The 12,059-nt window shown below is 37.2% G+C and overlaps 1 protein-coding gene across 9 annotated transcripts in view; it reads right to left on the reverse strand.

Annotated features, from left to right (window-relative positions):
- CDC42BPA (CDC42 binding protein kinase alpha) overlaps positions 1-12,059 on the reverse strand; it is a 296,309-nt gene that overhangs the window by 70,860 nt on the left and 213,390 nt on the right. For all 9 annotated transcript variants that reach the window (XM_043923191.1, XM_043923188.1, XM_043923189.1 and 6 more), the window contains one exon: positions 9,724-9,829. In XM_043923191.1, coding sequence (XP_043779126.1) covers positions 9,724-9,829 — 106 coding nt within the window. The remainder of the gene's footprint in view (positions 1-9,723; positions 9,830-12,059) is intronic.

Consider the following 12,059-nt stretch of genomic DNA (forward strand, 5'->3'; position numbering starts at 1 on the left):
TGAATTACTTAAAGGCTGGGTTTCAGTCACTGAGAGGGCTCATCTCTTTTTGGTTCATGCTTATTACGAAAATGGAGCCTTTTCAAAGATCTTAATTGAAAGCTTGAATTGATTATCAAGGATCCTGCACTGATATTTAGTTTTTAATCTCTCCAAACTCATGATAATACTGTGGAATACTGTGCTCAAGTTCCTGGATTCTCAGTGATAGCTTTCATATCAGCAAATCCTCAAGAGGAAAAGTGGCACTCAGTGCTGGGCTCATCTCTCAGTTCTACTCCTTTCTGTAGGATCTGGGTCAGTAAAGTCTAGGCTGCCTTCCTATTTTTCCAATGCTTTCTTGCAGATGAATACTGTGGGCAGTAATCCCACTGTATTAAAAAAATTTTTTTTTTAATCCATCCAGCTTTATAGTTCTTGGTGAGGTGGTAGTGGTAGGTATGATGTAAGCTAATTTGTCACAGAAGCAAAACTTCTTGCTTTATTGAGTTTTTAAAAATTCATGATAAAATATTTGCATATAATTTTTACTTCATGGCTACATTTTTCTGATAAATGGTCTCATTCTGCCATTAGTTATTACTATTCCTTTCTCCCTTTCTGGTATGTTTGTAGAGATATTGTGCTAGTTTATTTTTGATTACTCAGTTTGAAGGAGGTAAATTTATCCTAGAAGAATTATTAACAGGTTTGTGAAGATGAGAGGCCATGGGATGGTTAAATTTGTGTCAGCTTGACTGGGTCATAGGGTGCCTAGACATCTGCTTACACATTCTGCTGGTATCTTTGAAGATGTCTCTGGGTGAGATTAACATTTGAATCAATTGACTGAATAAAGAAGATTACTCTTCCTAATGTGAGTGGACCCTATTCAACCAGTTGAAGGCCTGAAAAGAAGAAAAGGCTGACTCTACTGAGTAAGAGGGAACCCCTCCTGCCTGATTGCTTCAGGCTGCTTTCACTTGTCTTTGGTCTCTTACTGAAACAGTGGCTCTTCCTGGGTTTGAAGCCTTCACTGGCTTTTGGACTAGAATTACATCACTGGTTATTTTGGCTCTTAAGCCGTTTGGACTTGGACTAAACTGTCTCTGCAGCTTACAAACTGCAGATCTTGGAACACAATTTAGGAACTAAACAACAACAATAATCTAGTGAGCCAATTTCTTACAGTAAACATTTTTATATATAATACATGTGTGAGATTATGTGAGTGTATGTATATATGGGTGTGTATGTATATATAATCTCTTATTGGCTCTGTTTTTTTTTTCTTGAAATACAATTGACTTGCAGTGTTGTGTAGTTTCTGATGAAATCACATCAGCAATGTGATTCAGATAAATCTATATCTATCTATCTAGAGAGAGCCTTTTCCATATTCCTTTCCATTGTGGCTTATTACAAGATATTGACTACAATTTCCTGTCGTATACAGTAGAATCTTGCTGTTTATATATTTTATATGCAGTAGTTTGCATCTGTTAATCCCAAACTCCGAATTTATCCCTCCCCTGTTCTTTTCCCTTTGGTAACCCTAAGTTTGCTTTCAATGTCTACAAGTCACTTTCTGTTTTGTAAATAAGTTCATTTGCATCATTTTTTAAGATTCCACATATAAGTGAAATTAAATGATATTTGTCTTTCACTGTATGACTTAACTTCACTTAGTACATAATCTCTAAGTTCATTCGTGTTATGGCAAATGACAATATTTCATTCTGTTTAATGGCTCAGTAGTATTCCAGGAGAAAAAGAATGAAATAATGTCATTTGCCACAACATGGATGGGCTTAAACATTAACACTATTAACACTAAGTGAAGTAAGACAAACAGAAAAAGGCAAATATCATATGATGTCAATTATATGTGGAATCTTAAAAAATGATAGAAATGAACTTATTTACAGATTTTCTAATGGCCAAGTAGTATTCCACTCCCTTTCATGGATCACAGCCTTGTGTGGTGAAGGGGTCTGTGTAGCTCAAAGAAGCTACAAGCCAAGCTGTGCAGGGCCACCCAAGATGGGAATATGGAGAGTTTTGACAAAACCTGGTCTACTGGAGGAGGAATGGGAAACCACTCCAGTAGTCGTGTCTAGAGAGCCCCATGAACAGTATGAAAAGGCAAAAAGATAAAGGGCAATTACTAATAGCTCCAGAAGGAATGAAGTGGGTGTGCCAAAGTAGGAATAATGCTCAGCTGTGGATGCATCTGCTGGTGAAAGTAAAGTTCGATGCTGGAAAGAACAATATTACATAGAAACCTATAATGTTAGGTCTGTGAATCAAGGTAAATTGAACATAGTCAAGTAGGAGATGGCAAGATTGAATATGGATATCTTAGCAATCAATGAACTAAAATGAATAGGAATGGGTGAATTTAATTCAGATGAACATTATATCTACTCCTGTGGGCAAGAATCCCATAGAAGAAATGGAGTAGCCCTCATAATCAACAAAAGAATCCAAAATGCAGTACTCGGGAGCAGTATCAAGGCAAAGCATTCAAGATCACAGTAATCCAATTCTATGCCCCCACAACCAATGCCAAAGAAGCTGAAGTTGAACAATTCTATGAAGACCTAGAAGACCTCCTAGAACTAACACCAAAAAGAAAAAAAAAAGATGTCCTATTCATCATAGGAGATTAGAACGCAAAAGTACAAAGTCAAGAGACACCTGCAGTAACTGGCAAGTTTGGCCTTGGAGTACAAAATGAAAAAGGGCAAAGGCTAGCAGAATTCTGCCAAAAGAACACACTGGTCATAGCAAACACCAGCCAGACATCCTGGAGTGTGAAGTCAAGTGGGCCTTAGGAAGCATTACTATGAACAAAGCTAGTGGAGGTATTGGAATTCAAGCGAACTATTTAAAATCCTTAAAAATGATGCTGTTAAAGTGTTGCACTCAATACATCATCACATTTGGAAAACTCAACATTGGCCACAGGATTGCAAAAGGTCAGTTTTCATACCCATCCCAAAGAAAGGCAATACCAAAGAATGTTCAAACCACCATACAATGGCGCTCATTTCACATGCTAGCAAGGTAATGCTCAAAATCCTTCAAGGTAGCCTTTAGCAGTATGTGAACCAAGAACTTTCAGATGTATAAGCTGAGTTTCGAAGAGGCAGAGGAACTAGAGATCAAACTGCCTACATTCACTGGATCACAAAGAAAGCAGATGAATTTCAGAAAAATATCTACTTCCGTTTCATTGACTACTCTAAAGTCTCTGACTGTGTGGATCACAACAAACCGTGGAAAATTCTTAGACGGGAGTAACAGACCACCTTACCTTTCTCTTGAGGTACCTGTATGTGGGTCAAGAAGCAACAGTTAGAACTAGACATGGAACAACACACTGGTTCCAAATTGGAAAAGGAGTAAAAGGCTGTATATTGTCACCCTTCTTATTTATGCACAGCTTATATATGTACTTCTATGCCTAGTACATCATGTGAAATGCCAGGCTGGATGAATCACAAACTGGAATCAAGATTGCTGGGAGAAATATCAACAACCTCAGATATGCAGATGATACCACTCTAATAGCAAAAAGTGAAGAGGAACTAAAGAGATTCTTATGAGGCTGAAAGAGGAGAGTGAAAAAGCTGGCTTGAAACTCAGCAGTGAAATACTAAGATTATGGCCTCTGGTCCCATCATTTCATGGCAAACAGAAGGGGAAAAAGTAGAAGTAGTGACAGATTTTATTTTCTTGGGCTCCAATTTCACTGTGGACAGTGACTGCAGCCATGAAGTTAAAAGATGCTTGCTCCTTGGAAGGAAGGCTATGACTAACCTAGACAGCATATTAAAAAGCAGAGACATCACCTTGCTGACAAAGGTCCATATAGTTAAAGCTATGGTTTTTCCACTAGTCATGTATGGATGTGAAACTTGGACCATAAAGAAGACTGAGCACTGAAGAATTGATGCTGTTGAATTGGGCTGCTAGAGAAGACTCTTGAGAGACCCTTGGACTACAAGGAGATCAAACCAGTCAATCCGAAAGGAAATCAACTCTGAATATTCATCATAAGGATTGATGTTGAAACTGAAGCTCCAATACTTTGGCCACATGATGCGAACAGCCAACTCACTGAAAAAGACCTTGATGCTGGGAAAGATTGAGGGCAAGAGCAGAAGGGGGTGGCAGAGGATGAGATGGTTAAATAGCACCACCAATTCAATGGACTGAAATGTGAGCAAACTCTGTGAGATAGCAGAGGATAGAGGAGTCTGGCATGCTGCAGTCCAAGGGGTTGCAAAGAGCTGAATAGGACTTAGTGGCTAAACAACAACAAAGTATTCAATTTCATATATATCTATATATTCCACATCTTCTTTAACTATTCATTTGTTGATGGACATTTAGGTTGCTTCCATATCTTGGCTACTGTGAATAGCACTGCTAGGAACACTGAGGTGCATTACCTTTTCACATTTGAGTTTCTCCAGATCTATATTCAGGAGTGGGATTGCTGGACTGTATGCTAACTCTATTTTTAGTTTCTTAAGAAACCTCCATCCTGTTTCCCATAGTACCTGCAACCATTTACATTCCCACCAACGCTGTAGGAAGGTCCCTTTTCACCACATCCTCTCCAGCATTTATTCTTTGTAGACTTTTTGAGGATGGTCATTCTGACTGGTGTGAGGTGGTATCTCACTGTAGTTTTCACTTGCATTTCTCTAATAATTAGCAGTGTTGGGCATCTTTTCATGTGTTTGTTAGTCATCTGTATATCTTCTTTGGAGAAATGTCTATTTAGGTCTTCTGACCAATTTTTGATTGGGTTGTTTTTTGTTATTGAGTTGTATCAGCTGTTCGTATATTTTGGAAATTAAGCCCTTGCTGGTTGCATCATTTGCAGATATTTTTTTCCCAGTCCACAAGTTGTCTTTTCATTTTGTTTATGGTTTTCTCTGCTGTGCAAAAGCTTTTAAATTTAATTAGGTACCGTTTGCTTATTTTTGCTTTTATTTCTATTGTTTTGGGAGACAAACCTAAGAAACTACTGCTATGATTTACATCATAGAATATTTTTCCTCTGTTCTCTTCTAGGAGTTGTATAGTATCATGTCTCACATTTATTTTTTCCCATTTAATTGCCTTGGCACTTTGGCTGAAAATCAATCAACTATAAATATGACATCTTATTTTTGGACTCTACTCTTTCGTTATATCAATGTTGTTCAGTTGCTCAGTTGTGTCTGACTCTTTGTGACCCCATAGACTGCAGCACACCAGGCCTCCCTGTCCTTTACCATCACCCAGAGCTTGCGCAAACTCATGTCCATTGAGTCGGTGATGCCATCCAACCATCTCATCCTCTGTCGTCCCCTTCTCCTCCTGCTCTCAACCTTTCACAGCATCAGGGTCTTTTCCAATGAGTTGGCTCTTTGCATCAGGTGGCCAGAGTATTGGAGCTTCAGTTTCAGCCTCAGTCCTTACAATGAATATTGAGGGTTGATTTCCTTTAGTAAGTTGATTTCCTTTCATAATCTTTTGATTACTGTAGATTTACAGTAAGTTTCAAACTTTGGTAGTGTAAACTCTTCAACTTTTATACCCACTCCCTGAAATGTTTTTGCTATTTTAGATCTTTTGCATACCCATATATATTTAAGAATAAGCTTGTCCCTTCTAACAAAAAAGTCTATATAATCTTTATGGGGATTTCCTTGAATCTACAGATTAGAGAACTGCAGTCCTAACAATACACAGTATCTTTCTCCATTTGTTTAGACGTTCTTTAATTTAACTCAGCAATGTTTTGCATTTGTCTTCCTTTAGTTCACTCTGGGAACTCTGAAATTACTATTTTCAATAACTGTGTCCACTATGAAACTTTTTTTTTGAGAGGATGCATCAATCTCCTCATGTTAACATAGACAGAAGTTTACCAGCTGTTTTTGAGAATGTTTTTTGCAGATGCAGTGTCTTCACTAATTCCCACAACACATTATTTTTTGATCACCATTGCTTTTGACATCCCATGCAAATAATTTGTGGTTGGGGTTTCAGTTGGAGATTTGTAAGAAGAGGAGGAAATACAGATTTTTGCACTCATGTTATAATAGTTACAAGTAGTGTTAAATAGGTTTGTTTACTATTTGTCAGAAAAAGCTTATTTTTTCATTCTTACTAAACAAAAGCATGGGCTCTGGAGCCAGACTACCTGTGTTCTAATCCCATTCTGCCACTCCCTAGTTGTGAGATTAGGAGAGTAGCTTAACCTCCCTTTGCCTCAGTTTCCTTATCTGTAAAATGGTAAGAAAAATAGGGTATACCTGAGAGATTTACTGTGAGGATTAAATGATTTATATAAAGTAAATTAGGAGAGTAAAAAATAAACTTTACCTAAGTACTTCGAAGGAAAGTTATGAACAACCTAGACAGCATATTAAAAAGCAGAGACATTACTTTGCCAACAAAGGTCTGTCTGGTCAAGGATATGGTTTTTCCAGTGGTCATGTATGGATGTGAGAGTTGGACTATTAAGAATTGGTGCTTTTGAGCTGTGGTGTTGGAGAAGACTCTTGAGAGTCCCTTGGACTGCAAGGAGATCAAACCAGTTCATCCTAAAGGAAATCAGTCCTGAATATTCATTGGAAGGACTGATGTAGAAACTGAAACTCCAATACTTTGGCCACCTGATGCGAGTGCTGACTCATTTGAAAAGACCCTGATGCTGTGAAAGATTGAGGGCAGGAGGAGAAGGGGATGACAGAGGATGAGATGATTGGACGGCATCACCGACTCAATGGACATGAGTTTGGGTAAGCTCTGGGAGTTGGTGATGGACAGGGAGTCCCGGCATGCTGCGGTTCATGGGGTCACAAAGAGTCGGACATGACTGAGTGACTGAACTGAACTGAACTGAACCTAAGTACTAGCTCATTTTGGATGTTTGAGAATAAGATTTTACTATTTGTGAACTGACATATTTGGTTTATGATAATTATAAGACTACATAGGATATGGAAGAGTGTTCATGTTTAAGTGAAAAGGCAGATTAGAAAATAAAATGTATACATGACTGAAATTATGTAATAATATGTGTACCAACAGAACTTGGAAAGGAACATATAAAAGTAAACCAGTTGTTTCAGGTTGATGAAATCATAGGTAACTTTTATGTTGAATATTTTCCTCACTTTGTGTAAGTTTGATTTTACACATTATTTAAAAACAAGATACAAATGATAATCTTTTCTCACTGGAAACCATTTACTTCCACTCCTTGGCACAAATGGTGATTTTACTTGCAATAAGTTACCTTTAATAGAAACTTTGAATACAGACTTCTGAAAATATCAATAAGTGTTTTCCTATTTCCTTTTTAATTTTTATTTTTGAAGTTAAAAAATCTGATTGTGAGAATCTATTAGTTACCTAAGTTTCAAAATTAACATACTAATTGCTTTTTGGTTTCTGTATCTGAAGTTGTGTTGAGAAGGAATTAAGTTCTCTTCCAGCTGGTTCCCAATGGGACAGCTGGTGTAGCAATGGCAAAGTTATTCTTTGGTTATTCCTCCTGGGAAAATACTCAATGTAATCAAACAAACAAAAATAAATAAATGGAAAGAAGCAGTGACTATATGCAGTTAGGTGGGCTGAGTAAGAAGCAGAAAGACAAGTAAAGCTGAATACAAGGAGCAAAAATAGAGAAGAGGTTCAAATGGAAGAAGACCCAGATCCTCCCCTATTTCTCAAGGAATAAATATTTCCTTATTATCATTTGTCATTGAATACTTGCCAACCATTATGATTTGCTCTCAAAGTTCTACTCACATTCTCTTTCATATCTTTCAATTTAGCAAGACAAGGTAATGCTCTGTTTTTTATAAAATTAGGAGATAGGTTTTTATCTTTCAGATCTCATCAAAACCAAGAGTATTTTAAAAAAATTATTTCTAAAGTGTGTTTTTGGTAAACTCACCAGAATGTTATGGTTAATCATGAAATAAAGCCAAGGGGTGAATACAAGATTTGATCTACATTCAATTTGATCATATCACAGTTCAATTTTTCTTCAACTATAATACCATCTTTTACTAGGTAATTTTGCTTAGAAATTCTATATGAAGCGGCTTTCTAGACTTTAATTATATTTCTTACCTCAAGATAACTCTTAACAGAATCTTAAAATTCTGTCTTGTAGACAGAAATGATGCTCAATTTTGCAGTCATATGATACAAGTCCATTCAATAACAATTATGTGACTAGTTTGGATAAAGTTTAAATAATACTAGTTTTTTTTTTTAAAGATATATTTATTTTATTTTTGGTTGCACTGTGTCTTCGTTGCTGTGTGCAGGCTCTCTAGTTGCAGGGAGTGGGGGTTCTCTTTGTGTGGTACACAGGCTTCACGCCGCAGTGACTTCTCTTGTTGTGTAGCACGGGTTCTACGTGCATGGGCTTCAATAACTGTGACTTGGGGGCCCGAGAGCACACAGGCTTCACGGACTCTAGAGCATGGTTTCATTAGCTGTGGGCACACATTTAGCTGCTCCACAGCATGTGGGCTCTTCCTGGACCAGGGATCGAACCTGTGTCCACTGCGTTGGCAGGTGGATTCTTATCCACTGAACCACCAGGGAAGCCTTGTTGGTTTTATTTTAGTGGAAATAACTAACAGCTACACAATAATGTTCACACAGTATTCATAGTCTAAAATAATTTATACTACTTAGTATTTGGTCATTTTCCAGTGTTTGTACGCATCAGCTTTGCAGTCACAAAATAAACTAACAGAGTTCTTTCTCAAGTGGTTTGCAACCAAACAAGCAAAGTCATTTTTAAGTGCTTAGAAAGCTGAAAAATCATGGGAAAAATAGTGAGAGAAATGAAAATAAATATGGAATATGTTGGTAATTGAGATAGAATGAATGAAGAGTCTCTTTTTTTATGATTATTTAGCCGTTGTCTTTCAATCTGTTGTTGAAATGACTAATTAAATACTTTGGAAAATATTAGAACTCATTATAAAGGACAATTATCCAAACCTTATTTATAAGTACAACTTATAAATATTTATTTATAAGTACAACTATTAAAATTGCAGATTAATATTAGGATTTTCACAGATGTTAACAAATGGCACAAGAAATGTGGAATGACGGCAATTTAAGAAATCTGAGATACTAAATGGAAAAAGATTCCTTTAAGTATTTGAAATTTTGTTCATAAATCTAGTTGTTGTAATCTAGGTTTAGTCTATGGTTCAACCCTTTGTTCACACTATAGGGTTTAGACAGAGTTAGCTTCTCTGGCTTCTTATATACCAATGGTATTATTTCTACCTATTATCAGTTCTCCATCACGAATAAGATCAGAATTGTCAAAATTTCTCTAGTTTGGCTTAATTGTTCCTGTCCTTGCCAAAGGCAGGCCCTAACTTAGCTAGCCATGACATAGTAAGTGATGAATTTGAGAGAAAAGAGTAAAAGAGATGGAAAGTGAAATAAAGAACACGGGCTCAAAAAATATAGGGACAAAGAACAAGACAAGGTAAGCCAAGTCCTTTCTCCAGAAGACTCCTGTAAAGATTGGTAAAATGAAAAATGGGCTGTACACAGAAGTAAACTCTGATATAAGGAGAAATATTAAATAAATATGTACAATATAAAATTATATCTACAACTACTATGGCAGTACTGAATATCTATCTAGCATGTGTCAATAAACATAAATGAGATTGAGTCACTCACCTTATCAAGCTCACTTGTCAGTTTTTTATTTTCTTCAGTTAGTAACACTTTTTCTCGTTCATATTGTTGCTTGAACTCATTTTCAAATTCTTCTCTTTCACTTTGGCTAATACAATTCAAAATATGCAAGAAAAAAGGAGTTGAATTAAAAGTAAAATATACTCTATACACTATATCTCAATTGCTCCAAATCCCAATTCTTTCCCTTAAAATGAAATCTCAATAATTTCCTTTTAATTAATAAATAATTTGTCTGCTTAGTAAATTTATTTTGTTGTTCATTTGAAAATCTGAGGAAGACATCCTGATTATGCTCACTTTATTTGGCTATGTATATGCTAGGAAGTATGGGAACATGAGGAAGCAAGGGAAAAAGGAGGATACAGGGACCACAATATGATTCTATACTCAGGTCTAGACTGTGTAGAAAATTCAAATTACGCTACCAACAGTTCTCTCAATACACTCAGGCCATCCTCCCATAACTCCTTTCCTTCTTCCCTACGTACCTACCAATCTACATATATATACATATAACACATTTAATGTTATAAAACTTGTTTAGTTCTGGGGGGGACAGAACTGATTAACCCTTAGAGGTAAACACAATTCTAACAAACTTTTTAAAAACCTCCTAAGGGAGAAAGGGGAATCAGTTTTTGAATAGTGAATTGAACTGTAGAGAAGAGCCTTATCTCTACTGCGGTTTGATGGAGGAAGTTGGTTAGCAGCAAATAAATTTCAAAGTGAAGTAGTTCTGGGTAATTCTATAATTGCTTCCAAGTCAACAAAGAATGTAAATAATGGTTGATTTAAAAATGTAATCTTAAAAATCCCTTTATCACCAAATGATTGAATATTAATTAAATTATAATTAAATGATTAACTTCTAGGGAAATAACCATTTTGTGTCCAAGCAAATGTGTCACTTTATTATCTACAATCAAAATGTGAAATTCGGTTATGTTTGGAATCTTTCTAGATTCAGAAGCAACAAAAACAACAATTTAAAAAAATATGAAAAACTACAAAGAAGCATTCCTTCAGAAAAATAAGCAGATGAAAGTAAATTGAGTAAAATTTCTATAAAGGGCTTCCCTGGAGGCTCAGAGGTAAAGAATATGCCTGCCAATGCAGAAGACACGGGTTTGATTTCCGCTCTGGGAAGACCCCACATGCCGCAGAGCCACTGAGCCCATGCAGCACAACTACGGAGCCTGTGCCCCGGATCCTGGAAGCCACAACCACCAAACCCACGTGCTGCAACTGCTGAAGTCCACAGGCCCTGGAGTCTGCCCTTGGCAACAAGAGAAGCCATTGCAAGGAGAAGCCCTCGCACTGCAACTAGAGAGTATTCTCTGCTCACCGTCACTAGGGAAAAGTCTGCACAGCAATGAAGACCCAGCACAGCCAAAAACAATTTTTTCTATATAAAACCAGTTTTGTTTTTTCCTATTAGCATTAAACGTAAGTCTCTGCTATATTTAAACAAAATAAACAAAAAAGAAAGTGAAAGTGTTAGTCAGTCGTATCCAACTCTTTGAGACTCCATGGACTGTAGCCCACCAGGCTCCTCTGTCCATAGAATTCTCCAAGCAAGAATACTAGAGTGGGTTACCAGTCCTTTCTCCAGGGAATCTTCCCAACCTGGGGCGTGAACCCAGGTCTCCTGCTTTGCAGGCAGTCCCTTGCATTGCAGGCAGATTCTTTACCAACTGAGCCACTTTCCTGGTCTTCCTGTTCACGGGCAACCACCTTGAAGTCTTGAGAGACTGCTGTATTCACTTAACTCATTGCCTAATTTTCCCTCCCTGTGCCAAAATCTGGCTTCTGCTGCCATCACCTCAAAAAAAATGCCGTCTCAAACCTATTGTTCCAACTGTTATTATTATATCCCATCTACTGGCTACCTTTGACACTGTCCCCATTTCCCTCTCTTGAAATGCAGTCTTCCCCTGGTTTCAGTGATGCCCACTCTCCTGATTTCTGCCTACATTTTGACTTTACAGCTGTCTTTATGAGCCCCCGCCATCCCCTCTTTCCTCCACATAAATGCCAATACTCTCAGGAATTCTGTCTCAGGTGCTCAACTTGTCTTTATACCTTCTTCCTGAGCTATTGCATCTATTATATTACCTGATTTCAATTATCATCTATTATGCTGAATTTACATCTGAATCTACATTGGAGATGAATTAGAACTAATTAGAACTACTCCAATCTACATTGGAGAAGGAAATGGCAACCCTCTACAGTATTCCGTGGAGAATCCCACGGACAAAGCAGCCTAGCAGGCTACAGTCCATGGGTTCGCAAGAGTCAGACACGACTTAGTG

This window comes from Cervus elaphus, chromosome 14, assembly GCF_910594005.1.
Source record: "Cervus elaphus chromosome 14, mCerEla1.1, whole genome shotgun sequence".
NCBI lineage: Eukaryota > Metazoa > Chordata > Mammalia > Artiodactyla > Cervidae > Cervus > Cervus elaphus.